The sequence below is a fragment of the Gavialis gangeticus genome, unplaced genomic scaffold, assembly GCF_001723915.1.
Source record: "Gavialis gangeticus isolate Ggan-Ray unplaced genomic scaffold, GavGan_comp1, whole genome shotgun sequence".
In the NCBI taxonomy this organism is placed as follows: domain Eukaryota; kingdom Metazoa; phylum Chordata; order Crocodylia; family Gavialidae; genus Gavialis; species Gavialis gangeticus.
Window position 1 is genome coordinate 149,207,217 of NW_017729025.1, and position 22,638 is coordinate 149,229,854.

The 22,638-nt window shown below is 46.5% G+C and overlaps 1 protein-coding gene across 9 annotated transcripts in view; it reads right to left on the bottom strand.

The window, feature by feature from the left end:
* The window catches only part of BRSK2 (BR serine/threonine kinase 2), a 581,381-nt gene that overhangs the window by 87,383 nt on the left and 471,360 nt on the right, over window positions 1-22,638 (bottom strand). For all 9 annotated transcript variants that reach the window (XM_019519755.1, XM_019519753.1, XM_019519756.1 and 6 more), the window contains 3 exons: window positions 16,965-16,998; window positions 14,790-14,858; window positions 9,508-9,654 (listed from right to left, as the gene is read on the bottom strand). In XM_019519755.1, coding sequence (XP_019375300.1) covers window positions 9,508-9,654; window positions 14,790-14,858; window positions 16,965-16,998 — 250 coding nt within the window. The remainder of the gene's footprint in view (window positions 1-9,507; window positions 9,655-14,789; window positions 14,859-16,964; window positions 16,999-22,638) is intronic.

Consider the following 22,638-nt stretch of genomic DNA (forward strand, 5'->3'; position numbering starts at 1 on the left):
GGCCAGGGGCAGGGGCAGGGGTGGGGGCAGAGCAGGGCCAGGGACTGGGAGGGCCCTCAGTACAGGACTTACCATGTGTTCAGAGCTGGTGATGCTGGCAGCTTGGCGTGGGGCTCTCTATCAGTGACAGTGTCTGGCTGCACCCTGTGTCCACAGCCTGTGATGATCAGCAGGCCAGCACGCAGCCAGGGCCCCCACAAAGGAAAGGTACAGCTGCTGGTGACCGGTGGTGTGGCCGGCTGCTCCTTGTGGTGATGTGTGGGGCTGGGCTGAGGGTGAGGCAGCTGCTGGGCATGGCTCCACGAGTTGCCAGTGGATACAGCAGCCAGGGAGGTGGGCAGGGTGGGGTGCTGAAGGCCCAAGGTCCCGTCCTCCAGTGACACATCACTGGAGGCATCAGAGTGGGGTGTGGGCGAGAGCAGGCTGTCCCTGCTCATGGGACCCTCTCTTCCAGGGTACCAAATGCAGGTCAGCTCCTGTATAAAGGGCATGGTCTTATGGGCATGACTGGACCGACGATTGAAGTCAGTCATGGCCATCCACTGTGCCTGCAAGACCTTGGTCTTCACGCAGCACTGCTGTGCCATCCAGGAGTGGCCTCGTGCAAACATTCTGGCTGAAATGGCCTCATAAATGTGAGTGTTCAAGCACCCACCCCACACAAACTGTTTCTGGATGTTGGTCTTGCCCCAGAGCTCTACATGGTTGTGTACCTCGTCTTAAGTCCAATTAGAGCTCCAGGCACTTGGAATGGGCGTGGGCACATGGGCAGGGCCAGGACTTGATGGGCAGGATGTGCTGGACCCCTGCATGACTGTCTGGGCCCCTGTGTGGCTGTCCCCGTGATGCCACCCTGGAGGGCTGCCAGCAGCACCCAGGACTGGGGCATGACCAGGGAAAGGGACCCTTGCTGCACAGGTGCTTCACCACAGTGCCTGCAAAGAGACAGAGCTGGGGGTGAGCAGGAGCAGGTGCTGGCCCTGCTGCCATGGAGAGCAGGGGCAGCAGCCCTGGGAGGAATCTCAGGCATGGGCAAGGGACGCAGCAGACTGCAGTCCTTTACAACATTCCCCTGTGGCCAACGAGCAGCTCTAGCTAGGGGACAGGACTGGCAGAGGCTGTCTGGGTCCTGCCCAGTGGGGCACATGGGGCCTGATGGGCTCCTGAACACAACAACATGCATGTCTAAGCTCTTGGTATGTATGCCCTAAGGCACACAATGGCTGGAGGCCTTTACAGACTGCAGCTAGGGGCTGCCAGAGAACAGCCCAGCCCTGGACCAGGAGAGGCGGCCAGCCAGGAGCAGACCCAGCACTAAAGGCCCTGCATTAATGTTCATTAACATGCCTATATGTGCGTTAATGCACTTTAACTAATTGAGCCTAAATTTGATCCTTGCTTTATGCAAGGATCAAATTTAGGCATGATTAGCCTAAAATCACCATTTTTAGGCACATTAAGGACACACACGTGTAGACATGTACCTTTAATGTGCCTTAAATCGGGCAAATGCACTTTAAATGCCCACATGTAGACACACCCAGTGTGTTGGCTGTCCTCTTGTGTCTGTGATATGCAAAAATATCAGCATGGTTCAGGCGACAGCATGTCAGTCTCCAAGACAGAGCAGGGGGTCACAAGTTCATGTCCTAGTCAAAGCATCTTCAGGCTCCTTCAGTTGAGCCATTAAATTGAAGACCCTTCTGCCCATCTCTGTTAGCCATTCCAGATTATGTGAAAGATCCTGGAGCCTTTACAAAAAGTGGACTGCCCCATAAAAATATATACAAGAGTGTGTGACAGCTCTTGCTGACTGCACAATGACTACTGTTTGCCTACACAACAGCAGCACTACCTGTATTAAAATAATTAAAATCATTAGTGGAAAGCCCTTTGGGATACCTCAGGTATGAAGAGTACTCTGCAAAACCAATGTCTATACTGATTTAAATGTAATTGCATTGAAATGTTAATATAATACTGTGCAAGTGTGCTTGCTGCTGCCAACTTCTTCACTGCTTTTTTTCAGGTAATTAATTAATGCTTTGTTGCTTTTCATCCGCATTAAAGTGACAGGAGGGGTTATGGAAGGGCGATTGGTTTTGACAAGAAGTCTGTAGCTTTTTTACTATGCAGCGTAAAGGAGGGTGATCCATTGTGGAAGCCAGTCTCACTCCTCCTGTCTTCCTTTAAACACAAGGTTTAAATGCATTTAAGCGATGAAGGCCATTTAACAGCCTTTCCCAGAGGGTTTTCTCACTGTTTGCACAGAGGTTTGCCAAATTTAATGCCATTTTATAGAGGCTGTAAAAGTTCTGCTTCCTTCTATCTCTTAACCACTGCAGGCAATGGCCACATGATGCTGTCTTTGAAACAACAAAAAGCAGGCACAGATACAGTGCACATGCACAGAGACAGTGGAGGCTTCCTGAAGCTCAAATGATGGCCCTGGAAGGAGAGGGGGCTAATTTCCAGTGTGAAAGCTTTGGGAAAAAATTAATCCAATGGATATTATTTATTTGAACTCAAGCAGTGCCTAGAAGCCTTGCTCCTGGGCCAGAATCCCATTGTGCTAGGCACTGTACAAACTCAGAACAAAAAAGACTGAAAGCTCCCCCACAGAGCTTTCAGTCTAAGTATGAGTCAGGAAACAACAGATGGCTGTAGACAGGCAGATGGGGGACCACAAGGAAACAATGGGACAATATTGGCAGCATGACAAGCAGTGGCCTCAACAGAGCAGCTGCCTTGGCGTAGTGATGGGCCAAGCTAAAAAGCTCTGCTCCAGATACAAACTCTCCATGATATTTGTGGGCATTCATACAGAGGCTGTTGGTTTGACTCATCTCTACGCTGTGCTATTTTGAGTGTGGTCTGTTTACCCTAAGTCAACCCATTTGTTAGGCCAGTTCATTTATCGAGAGCCATCTTCATTCAAGAACAGGTCTATGTTCAATCCTTACACCTGGTGTGTCATACTGAGAGATTTTCATAGCCAAACAGAAGGCAAAGTGAAAGTAGAAGAAAGAACTGCTGACATACTATAGTTATTGTAATTAATAATTATTAATACGAATTAATATTATTTGTGATACAGGATCATCTAGAGAACCCAACACAAATCAGAGCCATACTTTGCTTGGTACTGTACAAACCCACAGAAAGAGGCACTCTGTGCTCTAAAGAACTTATATTTTAAATAAACCAGTGAGATAGTTACACCCACATTAGAAATGGAGAACTGAGGCTGAGAGAAATTAAACCTTTGCTTAAGAGCTTACCCTCAAGACCATCTATGAAAGGGAGGGGGACAGCAGAAGGATGAACTTTTCCTGATCAATTTTTCAGCCCTCACAGTAATGAGAGCAGGAGCATTAACATAAACAAGTACTACAAACAAAATATTTAAAAAAATTGAAATAATAGCTTTACTTTCTGATCAGACTTAGGAGAGAGTCACTCTGGAAAGACATGGGCCTCCCTTCTCCTCCTCTTGGGCATGCACTTTGCTGCAGTAAACGATCCCAAACATCCAGTCAGCCCCAACTACAGAAGCCCAGAATTATAGGAAAGCAGGGCTGGAGTGGATCTCAGGAGGTCACCTAAGCCAACCTCTGCCTGTCCTCTCTACCATTTGAAGCAGTGCTATTCAGCATTTTGGTACCTTGGGCTCAACGAATGGCATGGTACCAGTCCATGGGCCATATTGGGCCCCATGTGCTGGGATTGGGTCTGCATGCCAAGATCGGGCACCACATGGCTTTGGCTGGCCCCTCTGTGCTGGGATTGGGCCCTGGGATATTGGTCTGCCTCTGTCTGGCGTAACATGCCAGGATTGGGTCCCAGAGCCTCTGCCTGGCCCCACTCCAGGAACAAGTCCCAGGATCCTGTGCTGCCTCTATTTGGCCCCTCTGCTGTCCCACTGCCTGCCCCCTTTGCTGTCTGAACCAGTGGTGCTCAAGCTTCTGGCCCTGCAGGCTGGATTTTACTCTAGACACCAGGATTAGGCCTGCTTGCCTGAACTGGGTCTGAGCACTGGGATCAGGCTACAGGATCCCACATTGATGTCACCTGCCCCCATGCACCAGGACTGGGACCTGGGGCCCCGGGCCACTCCACCTGGCCCCATGTACCAGAAAGTAGATCATGCAAGTCCAATCTAGTGTGTAGGGCCACAGCCCATGTTGCTCCCCATCTTGCCGGCCAGAAGACAGTGTCAGGGGCTGGACCTGGACTGCAGGCCAGGGGTTAAGCACCCCTGGTCCAAACTGTCTCAACCAAGTGTTTTTCTATCCTGCTCTTAGAAACTATCCATGTCTGTAGGTAATCTGTTCCAAAGCTTAACCAATTCATAATGAAAAAGTTCTTCCTAATACTTGACCTAATTTTCCCTTGCTGCAATTTAAGCCTATTATTTCTTGTCCTGTCCCTTGCAGCCACAGACAATAGACGTTTCCTAGCCCTTTCATCATTTTTGCTGCTCTCCGCTGAACTCTTTCTATTTTGTCCCTGTCTTTCTTGAAATATGGTGCTCAAACTGGACTCAGGACTCCAGGTGAGATTTTCCCAGTGCCTCAGAGACTGAAAGAGTCACTTCTGTTCGTTTGCTAGAAATGTTCCTATTAATACAGCCCAGTACAATACGGGTTCTTTTTGCAAAAACCACATGCTGTTGGCTCAGGTTACAGTCCACTATAACCCCCCAGGTCCAAGCCAGTCATTTTACAGTCTGTATTTATGGATATGTTTATTCCACCTTAAGTACAGGACTATGTGCTTGTCTTTACTGAATTTCATTCCATTGATTTTTGGATCATATCTTCAGTTTATCCAGGTCATTCTGAATCCTTGTCCTATCCTCTAAATTGTGTGCAACTCCACCCAGCTTAGTGTCACCTTCAAATTTGTTAACTGTGTGCTGAATACCCCCCTCCAAATCATAACTGATTCTTTCTAATTTGTCTATGTCTTACTTGAATTATGTTCCCTAAAACTAACCTTTTACAGTAAGCAAAGTGCTAATTTATTGTCCTCAATGGGTCCGGGTCTTTGTGAGTAAAATAAGAACATCTGAATTGCTCAGATCTGTGTGGATGTCCATGACATTCTCATTAACAAGTTAAGGAAATATAGACTAAAGTACTGTAAGGTGGATACGTAACTAGTTGGATCAGTGTACTCAAAAAGTAGGTATCAGTAGCTCAATGTCTAGTTGGGAGGAAGTATCAAGTGAGGTTCCCTAGGGTTTGTCCTGTGTCAGGTATTGTTTACTATTTTTAGTAATGATTTGGACTGTGGGATTGAGTGCACATTTAGCAATTTGTGGATGACACCAATCTGGGTGGAGTTGTAGACACTTTGGAGGACAGGGCTGGGACCCAGAGTGACCTGGGTAAACTGGAAAAAATGGTTCACAATAAAGCAGATGAAATTCAACAGGGATAAGTGCAAAGTCCTGCACTTGGGACAGAATAACCGCACGTAGAAATACATACTGACTAAGCTGCAGTACTGCAGAAAAAGACCTGTGGGTTAGAATAGACCATAAGCTGAATATGAACCAATGGTGCTGAATATAAACCAACAGTAATATGATCTATTCTGCACTTGTGAGGCCTCACCTGGAGTACTGTGTCCAGTTTTGGACCCGACACTTCAAGAAAGATGTGGATAGTTTGGAAAGAGTCCAATGCTGAGCGACAAAAATTATTAGAAGCATGGGAAACATGACTTATGAGAAAAAGTAGAAGGAGCCAGGGTTATTTAGTCAGAGGAGAAGACTGAGGAGGGATTCAATAATAGTCTTGAAATACCTGCCAGACAACTACAGAGAGGATGCAGATAGGCTTTTCTTTATGGCTGTAGGGGATAGGAGTAGGAGCAATGGCCTCAAAGAGCAGCAGAGGAAATTTAGGATGGAAATTAGGAGGACATTTCTGACTGTGAGGATGGCTAAGCTTTGGAACAGGCTCCTAGAGACTTTGTGGAATCTTCATCCCTAGAAATTTTCAAGATCAGTTTGGACAGACACTTGGTTGGCATGATTTAGTTCTGGTTAGGACGGGATAATCCTGCCTTAGGCAAGGGGCTTGTAAGGTCCCTTCCAGCCCTACTTGCTTATTCTACAGCTGCTAAACAAGCTGAAGATTTCTATAAGTAGAAAACAAGATAGCATGCTGTTCACTATTAAGGTTGAATTGGTGTTGCACTGGGTATTTGTCAAAATCAGGGATTCTGGTTTTCTCTGATAAAAAAATCCCCAATTTTCAAATTAAAAAGTAACCCAAAATCCCCATTTTTCTGTGATTAAAATGAAACACCACAATATATATATATCTACATATCTATATATAAGTGGTGTTTCACTTTAAGCACAGAAAAATGGGGATTTTGGGTTACTTTCTTTTATCCAAAAATTGGGGATAATTTTTTATGAGAGAAAACAAGGATCCTTGCTCATAATTATGTATATGGCTCCCAGTACATCAATCCATGTATGTTTCACCATCTTTAGAATATTTTTCCTCCAAATAGCCCAGTAAAGTAGGGAAGTAGTGTTAACTATGTTATAGGCAGGGAACTGAGGCACAGAGAAGCAAAGCGATGTGCCCAGGTTCATTAAGAAAGTCTGTGGCAAAACAGGGAATGGAAGCTAGGACTGCCAAATCTAAGTCAGTACTTTTGCTAATGAAAGCATCTTCCTCTGGGTCCCTCTAAATTCGGTGGGACAGAACCAGTCTCATAGAGTAGGGCTATGAATAATTTGTGCAAAAATTCAATATTTTTAAATTGGTCTTCTTTCAAGATAGTTTGGAACCCATTTTTTTCCTTTAAAATACTGTATTTTCCATTTTTTCCATATTTTTGTTGAAAACCTCAGAAACATTAGCAAAATTTTGTACATGGAGGACCAAATTTCAGTAAATAAAAAGCTTTGATTACCGTTTAGAAAACACTCATAATTAAAGTCTCAAACATATGGAATTTCATGAAAAACTTGAAAAAGTTAAAAAGATATTCTTCAAAAAAAAGTGTGGGGAAAACAGCTTTTCAACGAATATTTTTTATTTGATAAAATTTTCTCTTCTACTAGAATGCAACTTCCTTGGAAAATTCCTGATTTGGGTTATTAAAAATGACACTGGACTTTTCACCTCTGAGTCATTAATTAGAATGGGACCTGGTATGGTAATGAGTGGCTACATGTACACAAGACGCTGACTGCACAATTGCTACTGCTCAGACATTTAGTACTTATATACGCAAGTACTAAATGACTGTGCAGTAAGTGGTGTTACTGCATAGTACTGTCCCCAAATGACTTTCTGGTGATGCTGACTGTGCAGTAGCTTGTTGCTACTGCACAGTAGTATCACAAATTCACAGAAGTTTAGGGCTGGAAGGGACCTCGTGAGATCATCAGGTCCAACCCCCCAGCTCTGGGCAGGAAAGACTGCTGGGGTCAAATAACCCCAGCAAGGTGTGTGTCCACTCTCCTTTTGAAGATCTCCAGGGTAGGTGCTGCACCACCTCCACTGGGAGTCTATCTCAGAGTCTGGTCACATGAACCATCAAGACATTTTTCCTTATATCCAGTCTAAAATCTTCTAGGAGTTTGACTGCTGCTCCTGGTTTTCTTCTGGGGTGCTTTGGTGAATAGTTGTTCGCCTAGCCCCTGATGCTCTCCCCTGATATACCTGTAAGCTGCCACCAAATCCCACCAAAGTCTTCTCTTTTCTAGGCTGAACAGTCCCATATCTGTCAGCCTCTCCTTGTACTGGCTTGCTCTTCAAGCCTCTAATCTTATGAGTGGCTCTTCTCTGCACATTTCATGCCACATGATGCTACTGTGCAGTAGTAACGAGCTACTGCACAGTCAGCGTCTTGTGTAGATGCAGCTGGTGAGAATCAAAGCCCACAGTGCCAGCACTGGGCAGCATTCAGAAGCAAGGCAGGGAGGAAGGTTCACTTCACTTCCTGGAAGACTGGTATCTGCATCACCAAATCACCACCATCTAGTGCAGACTCATGCTGCTGTTAGCAGTCTCAACAGAGATGCCAAGTGCTGATCTGTGAGTTAATTTAGAAATATTTTTGCAGAATGAAGAACCAGGAGGAATTTTAAATTTACATTTTTTTATACTCCCACTCATCTGCAAGCGTAAGTTCATATAAAATCATCATCAGATCCTGATGAAATGATTTACAAGGGCAAAAATGCCCATCAAGTCAGAAACCTCCCCTGAATAGCGGGCAATCTTGCTTTTTAAAATTATTTTGACTGTTACATTTTCAAATTACCCAAGAAGCTTTAAGATGATGTCAGTGAAGGATATCATCGCTGCAGTGCACTCAAGCTGTAGGGTCTCAGATGGTGGTGGGATTAATCTTAGATGGAGTATTTTGGGGGACTCAGCATGAGGTACCTAGGGCACAAAGTGCACAAAGATACAACACAAAGTCTAAAGAGTCTGGAAAACACAGTTCCAAACATTTGTTATTCATGCTGGCAGAGGACAGCATGCAGGGTCCAGGACAGAAGGCAGTGTATCCTGAAAGAAAGGAGACTACTTAACATAGGGTCCAGAGGGTAACAGGGTTGAGAGGGTCCAGAGGAGGGCCACTCGCATGGTCAAGGGGCAGCAGGCCAGGCCCTACAAAGACAGGCTGAAGGGCTTGAATCTATTCAGCCTCCACAAGAGATGGCTGAGAGGGGATCTGGTGGCCCTTTACAAACTCACCATGGGGGACCAGTGGGAATTGGGGGAGGCTCTGCTCCCCCGGGCACCACCCAGGTTATTAGGAATAACTGCCACAAATTGTTAGAAAGCAGGTTCAGGCTGGACATCAGGAGACATTACTTTACAGTTAGGGCTGCCAGGCTCTGAAATGGGCTCCTAAGTGAGGTGGTGCTCTCTCCTACCTTGGGGGTCTTCAAGAGGAGGCTGGACAGATATTTGGCAGGTGTGTTATGACCCTGCACTCGTTCCTGCCCGGGGCAGGGGGTTGAACCTGATGATCTGTTTAGATCCCTTCTGACCCTAAGCACTATGAAACTTTAGAGCATATCTTCAGTCAGAAATGCAAAAGATGGGGACACCTAGGAAAGGAAGGGGGTGGGGGGAGAGCATCTTGGCACAAAACCCTCTGCCAGTTTGGGGTACCAGAGTGTACAGGCTGACTCCAAAATGTACCCCATCTATGAAGGGTTGTTATTGCAAAGAGGAATCCATTTCTACATGAAGGACCAGAGTGGAAACAAAACATAAACTGCCTGCAACATTTTTTTAAAAGAAAGTCAGATTATCCTATAAACCTTTATCTACCTCCCTTTATTCATGCTCCAGGGAGAGATGCCTGTCAGCAGCAGTGGAGAAGAGAGCTACCTGAACTGTGCAAAAATAAACACAAGGAGGGGGAAGATCTGGAGGAAACTCAAACATACATATGGAGATGGAAAGTCCTGCTAATGCTCTAGTCACCTGATGGAAGCAAATGCCCCCTTACCGTGAGCCGTTTCGAGGCATCCACTTCAATCATCCCCCGCAAGAGGTTCTGACAGTCCGGGGGGATAAAATGTGGCATGTGGAACACTCCGCGCTTCACCTTTTCCAATAGCTGCCGCAAATTGTCATCGTCAAATGGCAGGGCACCCTGCAGGGACACAACAGGGGGAACGGTAAGGGGGAGAGGAAGGAAAGGAAAATAGGAGAAGGAAAAATGAGAAAAATTGAGCCAAATGTCAAGAAAGAGAGGAAGAAAGAAAGATGTAATACTTCACACTGTACTATAACAAGCGAAGCATATTCTTCCTCACCAAAAGAAGATAATTTCTTAGTGTTGCTTAATTTTCTGCAACATGGAAAACAAAGCATGAGACAAACCTTTTTCTATTACATTTTTTATTAGCAAATAAGTAACTGAATAAAAGATAATACAAAATGTGATGTTGCCTTCTCAGGCAAATTTACCAAAGATACAGTGATCCACTTAAATTCAGCTCAATGTTTGGTAACAGTCTCAAGCCTTTGATCTCTCAGCAGTCCTCTTGGGCATACTCTGACTACAGCAATGTTTATCAGCTCCTTAATTCTAATTTTCCTTGGACATATTTATTCCAAACATCACAAGCAAGGCAAGGGGCATATGAGAGACTTTTAAAGGGGAAAAAGAACCCATCTAAATGGAGCAATGGAATGAAATAGCTGGAAAAAATGCAGACCAGTAGCATCCGTGTGCATGTCCCAAAGAAACAAGGACATTCAACCTCTCTGACTTGGACTGTCCAGCTTCCACACTAAGGCTATTATCTCATACTGTCCACCAAATGCTATTGCTCACTACCCTCTTCCATGCTATTTCTTAGAGCTTTTTTAGATGAAATTTCCATGTCCAGTGGAACACAATCTTGTCAGAAAAAGAAGCAAAAGATCTATCCCTTATTGCAAGTTCAAAATCAACCACCTTAAATTCAAAGGAAGGCCCAGCTGGATAAACCTATGATATTTTTTATTATAACCTTATTTCTCACCAGAGGATGTCTCTCATGAAAGACATTCTCTCCCAATTAAAGGCTGTATCTTGCTAGGCACTGAGTTTCCTTATATCGCATTAAAGTCTGTGGGAGTGGCAGGTCCTCAGTTACTGCCACAGTTTCAACATTTTCAGTGTTTGCATTGTATTTATTTCAGTCAATGTAGTCCTTGTGTATGTTAATACTTTGTATCTAATATCCAGAAACTACTGACTTTATTTACAGAATCCACCAAAGCCAAACTAATGGTAAAAGCAATGGATGCTATCACCCTACATTTGTTCCAACTAGTGGTCTAGAAGCAAAAGGCCCCATATTACATTACCAGTCTCATAATTCATCCAGTTCTTTGTGTCCTGGACTTTAAGTAAAAACTATACTGACAGTTTGGTACTTTGGCTAATATACAATAATTCACAATAAAGTTAGTGAGACTGCTTTGCAACATTTCCTGGAGGTAAAAAAATTAAGGGCCTTTTATTAACAACTGTTATTATGATCCAACATTTTTTGAGAGTATTAGTTCTGATATAATTCATTGAGTGCTCTGTTCTCAGCATAAAAGATGGGCTTCTTGCAATTGTTTTGCAGAGTCAGGTTTATTTCCAAATATAAACCAAGGCATTTTTTAAAGACAGTGGAGTACAAGAGAAGAGAATCCTCCAGGAAAAGGAGAATTTACTTTTACAGTGCATGGCCAGTTATCCTTCCTGCTTTAGATTTTCCTATAGATTCAAAACATGAAATCATGAGTTCCTTACTCCTTCATAAGTCCTGGTATAACTCTTCAAATGTCTTCTTAAGAACTCAGTAACAGGGCAGGGCAAGACTTGGTTTTTGAGCTATCTAAAACTTTTCCTATCCTAAGTTAGGGTGGCTATTTGAAAGCTTAAAAAATCATCTGAATAAAAATAATAGGAAAAATAGTTCAAGTCACTCCAAACACTTCATTTAAATTATTTGAGAAAGCTTTCTTCTGAAACAGTAACTGAACAAGGATGTCAGAATTTGGGTCAAAAAATTTGACCTAATACAAATAAAATATTTGAACTAATACAAATAAAAATGTAATTACACATGCATATTAAATCTATCCAATTTCTTGCATACGACAGCCTACTTCTTCCTTGTATGAGTGTAAACTACCTGTCCCTTAGAGACCCCATAGGGACACTTTCATAACCAAACCAAAAGCAAGTGATTTCCTGTGTAGCTACATTTTTTCCCTGGTTTGGGGGATTCATATCATCTTGGGAGCTCAGAGCAAGTTAGAAATAATGAGCCTTTATCTGAGCCAGAGATGAGCTTTAATGTAGTACATTTGAGCAGCCTGGAAAGAATTAGAGTGTAATATTCCCCTTTATGTACCCAAATGGCAGTTTTCCAACTGCATAAGGCACTTACACAGTTTGCAACTCTAGTGCCTACGCAGTGCGGACGCACCAGAGCCAGGCAACTACTGAGCATGTACAGGAGGCTGCACGCTGGCTGGGCAAGTACATAGCTATGCTGGGTAGGATGGGCAGGCTTAAGTCACAAAATTCTACCCAGCAAAAAGCCATGTATTGTGGGTGTTCCAACCTAGCCCCTTGCTTTCAACAGGGCAGAAACTTCTTTACTGTTCCCCATCCCTTTTATCCATTGAATATTAAATAAAAGGTGCAGTGGCCCAACTTGAAAAGGAGGATTGAAGAAGGGACTCAATAATATCTCACCTGTGGCCTTGGGATTAGAGCCCTATGCTAGAATATCAGAGAGATACAGGTTCAAAGCCCCCCGAGTGAAAGGCACCTGGAACCAAGGTCTCCTAGGGCAGTGTTTTTCAACCTTTTAAGTAGCAAGTAGCCCCTAACTTCTGAAAATTGTAATAAGTACCCCAACACTCAATTTTCCAGGGGATTTTATATTTACACAATAATGTGTGCCATATGTTGGAAGAAGGGCTGCGTATATAAGACCGTGATATGACAGATGTCTGATCTGGTGTGGGTAGGATTGCTACCTTTTACACCAGGGGTGCTCAAGAAGTACCTGAGCTAGAGGTGATGTTGACCAAAGCTAGGAGGGCTGAATCCAGTGTTGCACAAAGCGTGGCACGCCAAATTATTGCTGGGGAATTTAAAGTGCTGCACAATGCGCAGTGTGCCAAATTTTTTGCCATAGTTTTGAGAGGAGGAAGCAGTAAGAGAGACAGGAAAAGAGGGTGAGAGAGAGAGAGAGAGAGAGGAAAAGAGGGCAAGAGAGAGAGACAGACAATGATATAGGATGAGAGAGAGAGAGCGAGACAGGGAAGTGGGGAGGGTGAAGAGAGAGAGGGAAGGGGGGAGAAAGAGGGGACAGGTAGCAACTGCAATTGTGGTGCAGGCAGGTGGTGTCGGCTGCTTCTGGGGCTGCTGCAGCAAGGGTTGGGGTGATGAGGAGAAGCAAAGGCCTGCGGCATGGCGAAGTAAGTCTTTAGGGCAGGGGTCAGCAACCCCCAGGGCACACGTGCCAAGCATGGCACACAAGGCCATTTTGCCTGGCACTCCACGGCCAGCCCAGGCTCTAGGCAGGTGCTGCCAGCCATGGAGCCTGAGCTGTTCCCAGAAGGCGGCTGGGAGGCTGCAAGCCCTACTGCAAGCAGCCCAGGCTCTGAGGCTGGCAGCAGCTACCCAGAGCCTGGGCTGGCTGCAGCCAGGAGACTGCAAAGGAGCTTCTCCAGGCTTCAGCATCCCATGGCTCTGAGCAGACAGTAGCGGGGTGAGCCCTGAGGCACCACAGCCCAGAAAAGCCCTGTGTCGCTGCCAGCACTGCCTGTATCCAGCCTGGGCTCTGGGCAGCTGCAGCAGGGAGGCTGCAAACAGCTGCACCAGGCTCCACAGCCCCGGCATCAGCTCTGTGCTGGCAGCGACTGCATGGGCGCCTCAGAGCAGAGAGTGGGGATAAATGCATTCTCTGCTTTGGGGCACACGTGCAGTCGCCGCCAGCATGGAGCTGCTGCTGGGGCTGCAGAGCCCAGTGCAGCTGTTTGCAGCCTGACTGCTGCCTGCTGCAGCTGCCCCTGAGCCCAGGCTGGCTACAGGCAGGGGCTGACAGCAGCACAGGGCTTTTCCCTGTGTTCAGCAGCAGCAGCGCTTGGGCGGGCAGGCAGCAGCCCCCCTCCCATCACCACAGCCTGCCCCGAGTGCTGGGAAGAACCTGGTGCCACTGCCGGCCCTCCCGCCCACAGTGAACTGGGCCCTGGGAAGGCTGGATCATGAGGCAATTCCCACAGTGCAGGAGGGAGTGGGGCAGCACCCTGCCCCTCCCCTCCCACACTGTCAGGGTCTCAGTCTGCCCCCCTCCCCCCGCAAAGCCCAGGCAGGATAAACAAGAAAGAAAACTTACCTGTCTGTCGATGGGGAGTGCACGGGTATCTGTGTGCCCGCCCTTCACCTCCTGCAGCAGCCTTTAGCTGGCTTGGGGGCGGGGGCGAGTGACCGGACGTGAACTCAGCAGCGGCAGGGGGAGCGGCGGTGCCCCCTTGCTGCAGGGGTTTTCCATGCCCGCGTATCCCCTGCTTGTGTCTCGTGTACCCCCTGGGGTACCCGTACCATGGGTTGAGAAACTATGGCCTAGGGTGCCTATAGATGTGCTTGGGGGTGAGGCATTTTAAATAGAGCAGGTCCCAGAGAGCCACTCTAATTAAAATGCCTCATCATCACATATATTAAATATCCCATGTTTCAGAATGACTATTTCACCTTACATGCACATGCAGTAAGAAACACCAAACCAAATCAAACCACACCAAGAAAACTGCAAAAAACTGGAACTTCCTCACACAGTTAAACAAAGAGAAAACAGAAACAAAAGCAAAAACCCAAGATGTTTTGGTGATCTGGTGAAGATCAGCTTTCCTAGTGCCCCAGAAATTACAACCTTGACCATCTTGCCCCTTTGAGACCAATTGACTTCAATGAGTTTTGAATCAGGCTAAAGTGCTGCACTATCATAACAGAGCAAAGAGCATTTAGGGAAGCAAGTTCTCCCACAATCCTCTCTGCTGTGCTGTACAGGGGCAGCAGCACTTCAAAGAAGCAGTGAAACATTTTCCATGTGCTTCCTATGGGACTCACGCAGAGAGAAAGATAGTACACGCAGCAGACAGTTATAGAAATATAGAGAACTCAGGAGAAATATACGCCATGTCAATACATTTAACATTAAATACAGCAGCCTTGTTGATTTTTATTGTGTTTTTCTTTTAAAGGATGTAGCAAAGATGATGACTCACCACTAACAATGCAAACAAAATGACTCCACAGCTCCAGACATCTGCTTTCCTTCCATCGTATTTTTCTCCCTGTGCAACATGAAGATAGGAGCTTAAATTAGATGTCCTTGAAGAACAGGGCAGGAAGACTGAAGGACTGGAAGTGGTGACCAAAGCAGCTGCCTTCCAAGGAAATGTTCCTAACTAGCAGGCAAGGGTGTTCATACATTGGCTTCTCATGAAAGTCAGGATATGCCCTTGTCTGTGATTTGGGGAATGTGAGAGAATGGGGCCTACAATATGGGAAGGCTGGGAATGGCCTTACACCAGTAAAATGACTGGATTCAGCTCTTCATCAGAGATCCCTTAATGATATCAAGAGTTTTTTTCTCTCCTGGTTGGTTCTTAATGGGGCTTGAAATTAGTCATATTATTTGCTAACTTGTAATGTTTTCTGGCCATTCTCATTTATTTTTTCTAACTTCACGGTTGTGGTACTCATCAGTGGGGGCTGGAGGGGAAAGGGAATTGGGTCTTTTCTGGATGCCTACAGGTTGCATGCACTCAGTCTTCGGGGAGGAAGGGATACAGGGAAAATGGGAATTTCCTATTGCTCAACAGCAAGCCAAGGAAGTGCCAACTGTCCAGTTCCACTTTCCTCAGCTGGAAGCTAAGGATTGTAATGGCAGGGTAATGTTTTTAGGGATGTCACAGCTGGCCCCACTGGATGAAAACAATCAAGCAAAACAAGATTACGTGTATCTAGCTCAGGGGTGGGCAAAATATGGCTGGTGGGCTGGATCCAGCTCATGGTATGATTTTGCCCGGACTGTGGTGGGTCCCTTGGCCCTGCTGACCCAGGCATGGGGGCAGCCCGGGCCATGGTGCATGTGGCTGGACCCACCCTACCTGTGTGCTCCCAGCTGGCTTCCATGGAGACTGACCCCCAGCCCTGGATGCAGCTCCCCACCTGGCCGCACACCTGGCCACAAAGCTCCTGGCCAGTATCCACGGAGGCTGGCCCCTGGCCCTGGCTGCAGCATCTTCACTGGGGCTCCTACCACTTCCGCTACCCCTGCACTGCTTTGCTCCATGCCACTATGTCACAAACCAAGCCAGCAGGCCGGCACAGGATGCAGGAGGGGGGACTCCCTGCCTCACTTGGGTGCTGCTTACAAGGGTATGGCAGGGTAAGCACCATCACCATCCCAAGTGATGTGGAGTTGACACTGAGTCTACCCCTCTCCCTCCCCCGCTTGCGGGCCATGCACCTAGGGCCAGGGGAGGGAAAGGAGGCTAAGTTCCCCCCATTTGGTGGGGTTCGCAGTGCCCCGTGGCCATTCCCTGCCCCTGCCTCCCCTCCTTGGCCTCCCAAGCCCCCTCCATGGGGCTCGCAGCCCTCCTCTCCCCCTTGTGGGTGTTGCAGCCCCTCAGCAAGGCCCGGTGCCACCTTCTAGCTCTGCCCCAGTGCTATGCTGTCACCGCCCCAAGATCCTTGCCATGGCTCCAGAAGCAGCTCCCCACCTGGCTGTGCGCTGCATCCAGGGTCGCTCTCCATGGACAGGTGAGGGCAGGATCACAGGGCCAGATTATGGAGCGGTGACAGTGTGGGGCTGGGCGGAGCAGAGCTGCTATCTGCTCCTTGCATGCTCCTGCCTGAAGAACCAGAGCCTGTCATAGGGGCACACTGGCAGCAGATTGTGGCTCTGACCCAGCCCCAGCCCTGCACTGTCACCACCCCATGACTACATCCTGCGACCCTGGCCTCACGTGCCCATCCTGCTCCTGAACACCACTGCCTAGGGCCCCATCCCACATAGGGAGTTTTGGTGAGCTGTTTCACAGGGGGTATGGTGGGGAGGGCGTGCTGACCCAGCTTGTGACAGCTCACCAAAATTGCCTATGTGGACCTCAGGCCCAAAAAACTGCTCACTGCAGATCCAGCTGTTCATCTGATTGTGATGGATGGGTCCCTCAGTGAACTGTGCCCTCTGACACTGACATATTGTCACCTCTTTCCACTACTAGCAGGACATACTTCCAGGCCTCACTACATGAGAGAAAATGTTTGCCATATTAAGTATTTCCAATTCAATGTTGACTGGCTTAAGAGTCCTTTGCTGTGGAGACTGACTTTCTGTGCATTTAATGAGTGACACATTTTTACACAGGTGTTTATGTTTCAAAGTAACTTACCCGGATTACTTCGGGGCAGGCATAATGTGGTGATCTGTAAAGCAAAAAACAATTAGATAAGTATACAACAATATTCAGTATGTCCATGTCTTCTTTGTCTGCTATGGTGGTATCTGGGTACTGTTTACATAAACTGAGTTGGAAGGAACAGAACAACACCCCCCTTCCTTCATTCTGCCAAAATCTCTTTCTGAGATGGATTTATATTCAGGATGTCGAATAATCCTAAAGCATATTTTAGACAAAACCTTCAGAGACAGATGCAACATCAATCCAGTCTCTGATCCACCTCTTTCAGAATACAGTTATTGCCCCAATTAAGCAAATCCTACCAAAATCAGTGGAAAGACACTGACTTCTGCAGGCTTTGGAACAGTTCCAAAGTGACCAAGGTCTTGTTCTGAGGATCATCATGTTCTTGGGACCTTGTTTGGAGTTTACAGATCCATTTTGGTGGTCCTGTAGCTGTATATACTTATTGGGAAGCTCTCCTCTATCTCTCTCTCTCATTTGGTAATACACTCCTAAAAAAATTACCCTCTCCACTTCCCCCTGCCCCCAAACATGGTAATTTATAAGTCAGACCAGGATTCTTTTGCTGCCACCACCAGAGATAACATCTCTCCCTACTCCATACCAGATTAGGAGAAAAGGCTTTGGGCTGGAATAAAGGGGTGAAGAGTGATACACCACTGCTGCATAACTCCAGCCCAATTGCCTTCACTCAGATATTTCTACTTCACCCTGTGTGAGAAACTGAAGGCAGTCCAGACACACAAGTCGCTCAGCTTTTAAAAAATGTCCCCCCAGACTAATCAAACCCAGACATCTAACACATGACCCTGCTTTCCTGCAACCATCATTAAAGATAATGTAATCTCATACTTGCTCCTGGCATCTCAAGTGGGCAGAAAAGTCACTAACCCATAAGATTAAAATGCAACGTCTTGTTTAAAAGAGGAAAGGATGGGCAGTGTCAGCTTTACCTAATGAGGTGAGCTGTGCTCATAGCAACCTGCACCCTACACCACTGGTTTGGTTCCTGACTGAGAAACCGTCCCCCAGAAGGGTCAGTTACTCGAGTGTGCAAGGCAGTAATTTTACTTACTAAACAGTACAGCAATGGTTATTTATTTTATAGGCTTCATTAAAGGCAGCTTGACAAAAGAGAAAGGACAAAACTATAATAAGCACATATGCAAACCTGTACAAAGCATCTAACTGATATCTCCCTGTAGGTAGTAAGCTGTCTCCTTCATATATTTGTCTTATATGCTTGGTGTGCCTGTTTTGTGTCATAGTGTTTGTATCATTGTTTCAGGATGCTGCATTAATGTACAATGATATCTCTATGTGTACAGTACTTCAATCATGATAAAATGTCTTTGTGTGTAGATGGAATGCCCTAATGTGAGGATTCAATACTGTGTTTCTAGGAAGACCATCACAACAAACTCACGATAGGTTTGGGACTATAACTGTCCTGCAAGTTAAGCTCAACCAATGTGATATATACTTGTAAGGTCAAACACATCAAGTTGGGGAAAGGTAAAAACTGGGCATATCTACATAAAATGCTTTACATGAGATTAGAGCAAATTACTGCACAGTAAGCATCACCATGTACAAATGCAGACATTTACTGCACAGCAATTTACTCTAGTCGTGAGTAAATTTGCTACCTGTAAATACAAGTAGCAAATTTACTTGCAAATAATTAAAACAAGTTCCCAGCCCCTATTTGGCAATCATAGAGGAAGCGCTGGGAAAAAGCTCCCAGCCCCCACTCTGTGATTGCGGAACTGGGGCTCAGAGCTCCCTGCATGAGATTTTCCCACCTAACCTGGAGCTGGCTGGGACCTGCCCAACTGGGACAGTTCTCAGCCAGCCCTGGGTTGCCTGGTGAAGTCTGTATATGGCCTGGAGGCGGCTGGAGACAATTCCATTTCAGGCAGTCCCCAGCCAGCTCCGGGTTGCATGTGCAGACTTCCCCATGCAGCCTGGGGCTGGCTGGGAACTGTCCTGGTCAGGGGCAGGTCCCAGCCCTGTGCCCCAATTGGGTGATTGAGGCATGGGACTTGGAAAGAGCTGCAGGGGAGGGTCAAGTCCCAGACCCTCCCCTGCAGCTCTTTCCAAGCCCCTTGCTCCCAACTGGGGAGCTGGGGCTAGGAGCTCCCTGCTACTGAGGCAGGGGGACACTGCCCCTGCATGGGCTCCACTATGCCGCCTACCCCAGCAGCAGAGCTCCCAGGGGCAGGGAGCAATCTCCCAGCTGTCTCCTGGCCCCATGCTCCCTGCCAGCCCCTGGGCTAGCACCCAGGGGGAGGGTACAACTGCCCCTGGCTGCTGCAGAGGGCCAGTGCAGGGCCAGCGGGGGCAGGAGCACCAAATCTGCTCCTTTATCCCTGCACATGTAGATGCTTGCCTGGGGTGGGCAGGCATTTACACATAAACTTACTGTGGGTTACTTTCTCTAGAGTAAACCCCCTCTGCAGCATTTGTACATGTAGACATGCTCATTTTCCATGGAAGGCAGAGAATTTAAAAAGCTTTGCTTTCTTGAGCAGAAGGCAGTGTAGAGATGCATATTATAGATTAACAGAATCAGAGATGCATAAACTTTCATGAGCAGGAGCTGACTTTATCGGATGTTATGACAGCATTTGATTACACCTGATTAAGTGAGCTCCTGCTCACAAATACATGCATCTCTGATTCAGTTAAGGTGCATCTCTACCCTACCTTCTGCCTCACTTCAGACTAACATGGCTAATTACTTCTCCTTTCTGGAAGTTACAGTGGATATTTTAACTAGGTCTGTTAGCTGAAGTGGTCTTAAGGAAATCAGTAAGTCTAGCTTATTGAGTCACAGTAGACTAAGGTTCAATGCCAGTTTAGAAAAAACTGATCTCTGTCTTCATACAGTGGGTAGAACTGGTATGGGTGTATACTAGCGCATTGCAGGGCAGGATGGTTATGTGGCTAGTGCCTAGGATAAGGTGTTAGATTCTCTGGGCTCTCCTGCCAGCCCTGCCACTGATGTCCTAGATGATCTCTGACAAGCTACATAGACCACAATTTTCCAATATGACTGCTAGTTGGGGTATTTAAAATCAATGACCATTATTGAAAAATGTGACCTTAATTTTTCTGCTTCTGAGTTTCACTGCTTGCAAAGTAGCAGTAGCCATAATATTAATCCCTACTTCACAACGGTGTTGCAAGGTTTAATTCACTTGAGTCTGCATAAGGCTTTGAGATGCTTGAACTGAAATTGCTATAAAGTGGAAAGTACAATGAAAAAGAGTAATATGTAATAATATTGTTCCCCCCTGAGTAGTGATTGCTTTCAGGGACTCTGAATGCTACTGGAGAGAAGCTGATGTTTCAGGGAGAGATGTAGAACAGTTTATTTACACTATGTACATAGTCTTATCCTTGATGTGCACACTATCTCCTTTTCTCTTAAACCAAGATTCACTGAGCTACATACATACAACTCCAGAAACACAAGCTCAAGGCACCTTGAGGCTCCACTAGCAATAGCTGCCATTCCACCCTGTCTAAACCTGGGCATCCCAAAGCCAAGAAGTCTTGTTCTCCAGCTGCCCCAGCACTCTTCAGACAGTTGCCAGGCAATAGCAGCAGAGTCAACTGCTGCAGATTCATAGACCTGTCCTTTGCTAAATTAATACGACTCCACTGGTTCATTACAAGGCACAGGGTGCAACGGGTTAATGCACAGGTTTTCAGACTTGGGCTCAAATGCATCATGGATCACAAATTAAATTATTCTGGTGAGTAACAAAGTCCCTGGCAGATATTTACATACATCATGAAACCGCTGCACAGGTGGCAGTCACCGCTTAAGAGAGACCCAGGTCAGGAACGAGGAGCCATAACAGAGTTTGGGCGGGAGCCCAAGACTGGACTAATGGAGCAAATTGCAAACTGAAGCCAAGTTGTTCAGCCAGAGCAGTGTGAGAACATGGGCTAGGAGATGCAGAAAACAACAAATACCACTTGCGCCAGAGACAAAGCAAAAACAGCTTACACCTTGGACAGCTGTGTCTACCAACCTGTTCAGTTTAGTCACCTGAGACTGGCAATATTAGGCCCCTGGCAAACGTTACGCTTAAGGTGTGATCAACCAGTTACACACGGCTTAAGTAGTAACCAAGCCACACATTAATGCAATGAATGGCACAATAAACATAGAATAAGCCACAAAGTTATTACACAAAATAAGAGTAATAACTTTGTGGCCAGTTCCCATTGTGCCTGAAATTGCACGCTTGGCTAGGCATCAGCTGACTGGGGCTTCCATCTTGGGGAGCACATAAGAGTCAAGAGTTCTCATGTGCTCCTAAGGCTAGGGGCCCCAATCAGTTGACTGCCACTCCCAGATGCGGGGATGCCTCAGAGTCAAGGGCTCCAGTGTGCCCCCAAGGCTCAGAGCTGCAATCAGCTGCTATTCCCAGCCCTGGGGACACATCAGAGACATTGAGTCTGTTGCAGCCCAGAGGCTGGAAGCAGCAGCTCATTGGGGGTCCCAGCATCAGGGATGCATCAGAGTCAAGGGCTCTGGCGTGCCCTCGAAGCTGGGAGTGGCAGCCAGCTGATCAGTGTTTCCAGCCTTGGGGGATCACTGGAGCCCTTAACTCCAGTATGTTCTGAGGGTGGGAGCAGGGATCAGCTGACTGGTTTCCTACTTACCCATTGCAGGGACAGCCTGGGATCATAATCCCGGGCTCCCCTTGCACCGACAATATGACGTGTAGGGGATCCGATCCTCAATCAACAGCACAGCAGTAAGTGAGATTGTTGGAATCATGGATCAGATCCCAATTTTAACGTATTTTCTACTACTGAGCCAGAGCAGCATTCTGGAAAAGGTGTATCAGGAGGTAGGCTGCAGTCTAGTTTTTATACGGCCCCAAGGACCATAGTATTGGAATGTCTTACAGTGCTGAAAGAATTTTAACCACACAATGCCTCTCTGAGGTAGAAAAGGGCTATCCTACTTATAAGATGGGAATTCAGGTACCTGACAAATGAAAAGACCTGCCCAGCATTACAGAGGATATTGGACATTCATCTCAAAACTAAGCCCAGATCACTTAGTCTCAGCCTAGTATCCTGTGTGATTCATCAGTCACCCTTGCTACCTGGAGGATCAGAATGCTCCTTGAGTGGACATAGTGTATTGAGGAGCACCAAGCTGATGAACAAGTCTCCACCTCAGTAACATGGATCATCTCTCCATGCTGATTTTATCAGTGACAAGGGCTGATAGATTTAGCTTTGGATACAGAGGTAGGTAAGACCAGAATACATTCACCCTGATTGCTTTTCATGGTCACATCCTTTCAAAAGAAAGGGGCTCCAGTGTTGCACAAGCTCCAGGTAACCCACGTACCAACTTACTTTTTCTGTGTAATGCCAGCAAGCATGCCCAATGCAACCCCATCATCTGATCTGAATAAGAACAGATTCTTATAAGATTCTTAGAGGACTCCCCCTCTGGATGCCGTAAGAATGCTACTATGAATTGGAAAGAGAGGAAAGAAGAATATAGTACTCCTGGTGGAGGAAGCACTCAACCTTATGCAAGATGAAAGACTTTCCAAACAGTCATGAAAAAAATGGCAATAGCATCTAATGTGGAAAGTTG